The sequence below is a fragment of the Xiphophorus hellerii genome, chromosome 14 (assembly GCF_003331165.1).
Source record: "Xiphophorus hellerii strain 12219 chromosome 14, Xiphophorus_hellerii-4.1, whole genome shotgun sequence".
Classification (NCBI taxonomy): Eukaryota; Metazoa; Chordata; class Actinopteri; order Cyprinodontiformes; family Poeciliidae; genus Xiphophorus; species Xiphophorus hellerii.
In genome coordinates this window covers 24863270-24869339 of record NC_045685.1, presented here as the reverse complement: position 1 = coordinate 24869339, position 6070 = coordinate 24863270, and the positions used below count along the sequence as shown (strand labels likewise).

At 37.4% G+C, this 6070-nt stretch overlaps 1 protein-coding gene across 1 annotated transcript in view; it reads right to left on the bottom strand.

The window, feature by feature from the left end:
- Window positions 1-4875: 4875 nt before the first annotated feature.
- LOC116733102 (gastrula zinc finger protein XlCGF57.1-like) overlaps window positions 4876-6070 on the bottom strand; it is a 366755-nt gene continuing 365560 nt past the window's right edge. The window contains exon 4 of the mRNA XM_032583810.1: window positions 4876-6051. Coding sequence (XP_032439701.1) covers window positions 5318-6051 — 734 coding nt within the window. The 3' untranslated portion in view covers window positions 4876-5317. The remainder of the gene's footprint in view (window positions 6052-6070) is intronic.

Below are 6070 nucleotides of genomic sequence, written 5' to 3'. Positions count from 1 at the left end.
GAGGGCCGATCATTGCCGATCAACCTGGATTGGCTGTTAGCTTTTTTTGCGCTACGTATAAATGCTACTATGTTATCTGGCAAAATGAAAAAATGATCTGGCAATAATGTCACCGGATTTGGACAAAAAACATGGAAAATACTTGCAGCCCAATACAGCAGCTATTAAGTCAAAAAGACAACTGAAAAACCTGCAATCAGCAAAATAACATTTAACAGTATGGGCCTCAGTAGCCTAAATTATACATATGTCAAATAAATCTAATAACAGTGCCTATATCAAATAATATCAAATAAAAGAAGAAAACATTAATTCAAAGTCAAATGCAGGTTGCATTCAATAAACATCCCTAAGTTGCTAAATCAAAACTTTCTGAGAGCAGGTCCAGCTGATTAATGCTGGTTCTGGTTGGTTGTTTCTGACCAAGCTGAGTAATTCTGCAGAACACAGGAGGAGGCACAGGAGCTTTTTATTCAGAGATTATCTGTCTCATGTTAGGACAGCAAACTTCTTAATACATATGTAAAAAGTAGTTTTTTAAGCTGCAGCTTTAAGCAGACGTTCAATGTGAGAGTTTAATGTCTGGTGGAGGTCGAACGGCGATACGTCTGTGAAATATCAGTAGAGCATAGCGGTGGTTCAACAGCGAGAGCAGAACTCAGCGTCTTCCACTGCTGGTCCAATGATTTTAGTTATTTTTTGTGTTATTTGTTTAGTCTCTGACCGTCATGCTCATCCGGCTGAGTGTTGCTAGTTGTGTGATGCTTTACCTGCTGCCTGATCGCTCTGGATGTCTTTTTTTTCCTGCAGTGAGCCTTGATAACTCACCAAACCCACTCTGTGTTTGATTTTTGCATGTCATATTAAATCGTGTTGATGCATTTTGACGTCGTTCACCTTCCAGGTATTTTTCCGTCACTACATGCAAACTTCCCCTTTCACTCTCAGAGCATTAAAGTTCCACACAACATCACTTAGGATTTGTTGCCGCATGTTTTCGCAGTGTGAAGGAAAGAGGAGATCAGCTGCACAGAGGGTCTCTGCAGGCTGCCAAGTGAGATACAGGTGATCAGCAACAAAAAACAGTGATCAGCGATCACATACTTTTTCACGTTAATCGGCTGATTATGATCAGTGGCTGATCGATCGACAGCCACTGATAAGCGGAATTGCAATAAGCAATTGAGAATGACTCTTTGTTATGTTCAGTCAGTCTCAGTTTAGCTCCGTGGAGAATATTCAATATTTGTCAGGAACCTAACGTTCAAGTTAAAGCCACTTCCTGTTTGGTGGCACAGGAACAATTAAGACTTCCTGTAGAAATTTACACTTTAAATTATTACGCATTATTATACAGTGGTTGAAGTGGGTGATGTCAGGACAGTCAGAATAAGTTCTGCTAGGCGATGAATTGTCCCAGAAATTATTGCGGTAAACGATAATATTGTTGTTTTGAGACCAATTTCAAAAGTAACATAATGTTAATAATAATGTAAGAACACATGTTGCAACAAATAAAAAAAAGTTAAGAAATCTCTATAAACAAAACTGTCTTTCAAAAAAGGGCTGGTTAAATCATGATTGTTCCTCATATTTCATTTCTTAAGCACACACACACACACACACACACGGACAGATCTGAGTATAAATACTTCCTGCTCTCAGCGAGAGTTGGGCGTTTCTGTGAAAATATTGAGAATATTATTTGTGTAAAGCCCAGAACCCTCCAACGTTGGCCCAAATGAAGCAGACATAAACGCCAGCTTTGGCCGAAAAACAACCATTTCTACCTCTTTCCCGCCGTGCTCTTGTTTTAACATCCTCCTGTAAATATTCCGTGTTATGCAGCAACACCCCTCCACTCTGACAGCCGCACCGGACGGAGACATCTCCCGTATTCTCAGATCCAAACCATGACACGGCTGACTAAAACGTGAAGGTGTTTCGTACCTATCCGGTGTAAGATGATCCTCGGTATCCGGGTAAAATCCATCAGTCTGCGCTGATCCTCCATCTCTTCCTCCATCTTAACGTTGATTTCTTTCCACTCTGTGAATGTTTCTCCAGCAGGAGTTACCTGCTCGTTGATAAACTCTCTCTGAGGCGGAACTGAAGATATTTTCACTGAAAACACGGAAATATTTACCGAAAACACCAAACCTGTTTTCAAACTACCTTCTAAGAGGAGCTAATGCTACCTCGTGAGCTCCGTAGCTTTCCGTGTGTTTCACTTTGGCTGCACTGAAGAAACTGTAAACGATTTTTAGTTCCCCTTTGAATGTTCCGCTTTGAGCCTCCTCTCAACATAAAGTTATATTAAATATCTTACAACATTAATAAAAGGTTCATATATTTCAGTGAGTGAAACACAGTATTAAAGTAATTACACAAACACACGGATGTTTCCAAGCCTTTTATTTCTGTTAATTATGAGGATTTTCCACATTTAATGGAAACACAGCATTTATGATTAGAATAATACATCATACTGACACTAATGAAAAAAAGAATTATTTAAAAATGTGAGCTTGGAGTCAGTTATCAAAAGATATTTTTAATCTTACAAAAGAACCATATTAGAAGGTATTTTAATTTCTTGTGTGTGATCGTTTCAGCTTGTGAAACAGAGTCTAATATTATAGTTTTGTCTTTTGTGATTCAGTTTTGAAGTTAAACAGTAAATGGCTACATATATTATAGAGGAACGCAGAGAATTGTTGTGATCGTTTTAGCTTGTAAAACAGTCTAAGTGGTATCAAAACGTGCGGCTCAATCCCGGCATTTAGCTATTACTGTTATTGGGAATCGGAGTTACGATGGCGACGTAAAAAGCTAAAAACGAGCAAAATTTCCAACTGCAGAAACACAGAGCATAACTGAAACCAACTGCTGCCCCATTAGAGTGAGAAATGAAGTGGACTTTTGACCCCAAAACAATTTAGAAATCGCCGTCACGCCCACAAATATCGCCCGATTGGTGTCAAACTCGGTCATGACATCGATACGCATGCCTGCTCCAGTAAAATGTTTTCAAAATTTCTCTAGGGCTTACGGTTTTCTGTCAAGGTGCTTCAGGGCGAAATCATGCGGCAGGGTAACTGACGCTCTCCCAGATTCATTTCCATGTATTTCTGAAAAATTTCAGAACTCGGCGCACACCATCTATGTTTCATCACTGTTATTACTGAGAGTGAGGTAGAGATATGAATCGCGGGCGACAAATAGCCCTCTCATACTCTTCAAACGATTTTCGAATCTGTAACACGGTTCCCGAACGGGAAGGAGTTGTTCGGACTGCTTTTTTAAATAAAAACTGACTAGGTGTCTCACAAAGATATAATTCTTTTCCACCTTTCTGTCTCACACTCACACAACAGCTGCTCTTTAGAACTACAATGACTGAAGGTTAGGACTACAACATGGCGGACACTCAGTGCCTACAAAAGAGGTCTGAGCTGAATGTCAGAACTACAAACATGGTGGAACTGTCAGTTACTACAGAGGAGGACTGAGCTGGCCTTTAGAATTACTTGTGTTTTGGGTGTTTTATAACTGATTTAAAATTAAGCTTACTCATTACATTTGTGTAGCCCTTTCAAAAAAAGCTTACATACTCATTTTAGCTTATACATTAATATTAACATACTGAATGGTGCAAGACCATGTTAATCAACATGCTTGTTACTCTCCACATGCTATTGATTACATTGCAGGTTTCTTTAGCATTGATGCTAATTTTTAGCATCAGAACGCTGGGTCCAAACCGACGGGCACATTTTGGCAGGCCCCGGTTGAATTTCTTCAGGAATTTTCTAGTTTTGTATTTTGTGATTCAGTCTTGAAGTTAACAGTAAATAAATACATATTTTATAGAGGAGCGCAGAGATTCGTTGGTTTGACTTGTAAAGATGGAGAATAACTGACTGTGTTGTGAAAAAAAGGTTCATGTTGCCAAAAAAGTAGTGAAAACATGAAAGGTCACTGAAGAGACAAGATGTGAGAACAAGACAGATCACTTTAACTAAAGCCATCAAAACAATAAAAGTCTTCTGGTTATTTTGAAAAATTCTTGGCCTGTTTTTATGTCTGATATTTTTATAAGACAGATCACTTTAATTACAGCCATAAAATCAACAATTTGATTGACAACAAAACTGAAAAGGATCATTAATCCAAAGCTCTTAACAACAGAAAGCATTGGGCGAGTTGATTAATTTATGGATTTTTGATGGGTTTTTAAAAAAATATCCTTCAAATGCAAAAGATATTTCTGACTTGTTTTTGTGTCACATTACAGTATTGTAGATCGTCTGCAATGTTATCTCTGGATACAGTAACTGAAAGGTGCATGAAATGTCCATAAAGATGTAGTTTCTGACAATGCAGAATTAATTAATAACTAATGAAAACATTACATTTTAGATTAGAATATTAAATCAGTCTAATTGATGAAAAAATACTTTTAATTTTGTAAAATTTAATGAATATGACATTTTTTGAAAACCGTCTTGAATTCTGATATTGAGGAAATGAAAAAAATTCAATTTGTGTAAAAACTCATGTTTTACTGTTATTGCAAGGATCTTTAGATGCTTTACTTAAAGCTGACATTTAAAAATATGGCAACAGTTAATGACGATGACAATCACTGAATAATCCATCAATATTTATTCACGTCAACAGTTATTAAAAAGCATATTCTGCTCAAAATACTAGTGTATATTTTAACATACCTTTTTAATAATATACTTTGCTTCTCATAGCAAAGTGTAACAATGACAAACATTTGGGAACATAAAAACCTCTCTGTGGTTAGCTCTAAATCAAAATCTGACCAGATCAAAATTATTTTAGAGATTTTTTTCAAACATCAGTTTTATTTATGGAAAAACAAGAACATTTCACTGCTTTCATTTCTAAAGTATTTTACATCCAGTCATACACAGAAACTTCAAATAAAAGCTAAACTCAATTATTCTACATGGTACAGAACTCCATGAAAACTGAAATGCACAGAAATTAATCCTGTCTGAATGTGTTCCCCTCTTTAACTTCAGTATCAAATGGGATACTGATGGGGATCTTAAGTACAAATACGATTGAGAATTAAAACAAAAAACTGGATTAAGGAAAACAAGCTGCTAGGCAAAAGTAGACCTCAGGTTTATCTTGGTCAGACAGTGAAAGACACAATCACAGTGAAACACTAGCAGCCTGCAAGAATCTGTTGACTTTAATATGTTCAACTTGCTGTTTACATCATCTGACCAGATTTTCCATAAGATTAGATGCAAATTGGATCGGATCTGTTTTGGACCTATGGATTCTCATCAGAGTGAGTCTTCATGTGACGAGATAAATTACTTGTGTTACTGTAACTTTTTCCACAGCTCCCACATGAGAATGGCTTCTCACCCGTGTGAATTCTCATGTGAACATTTAAATCACCTTTTTGAGAGAAACGTTTTCCACACGACCCACAAGAGAAAGGCTTCTCACCCGTGTGAATTCTCATGTGAACATTTAAAACACCTTTTTGAGTGAAACGTTTTCCACAAGTCCCACAAGTGAAAGGCTTCTCACCTGTGTGAATTCTCATGTGATGAGTTAAAGTATTTTTATCACTGTAACTCTTTCCACAGATCCCACAAGCGAAAGGCTTCTCACCTGTGTGAATTCTCATGTGATGAGTTAAAGTATTTTTATCACTGTAACTCTTTCCACAGATCCCACAAGCGAAAGGCTTCTCACCTGTGTGAATTCTAATGTGCCGAGTTAAAGTCCCCTTTTCACTGTAACTCTTTCCACAGATCCCACAAGCAAAAGGCTTCTCACCTGTGTGAATTCTAATGTGCCGAGTTAAAGTCCCCTTTTCACTGTAACTCTTTCCACAGATCCCACATGAGAAGGGCTTCTCACCTGTGTGAATTTTCATATGAACATTTAAATAATGTTTGCGAGAGAAACCTCTTCCACAAGACCCACAAGCGAAAGGCTTTTCACCTGTGTGAATTCTCATGTGAACATTTAAATGAGTTTTTAGGGAGAAACCTCTTCCACAAGACCCACA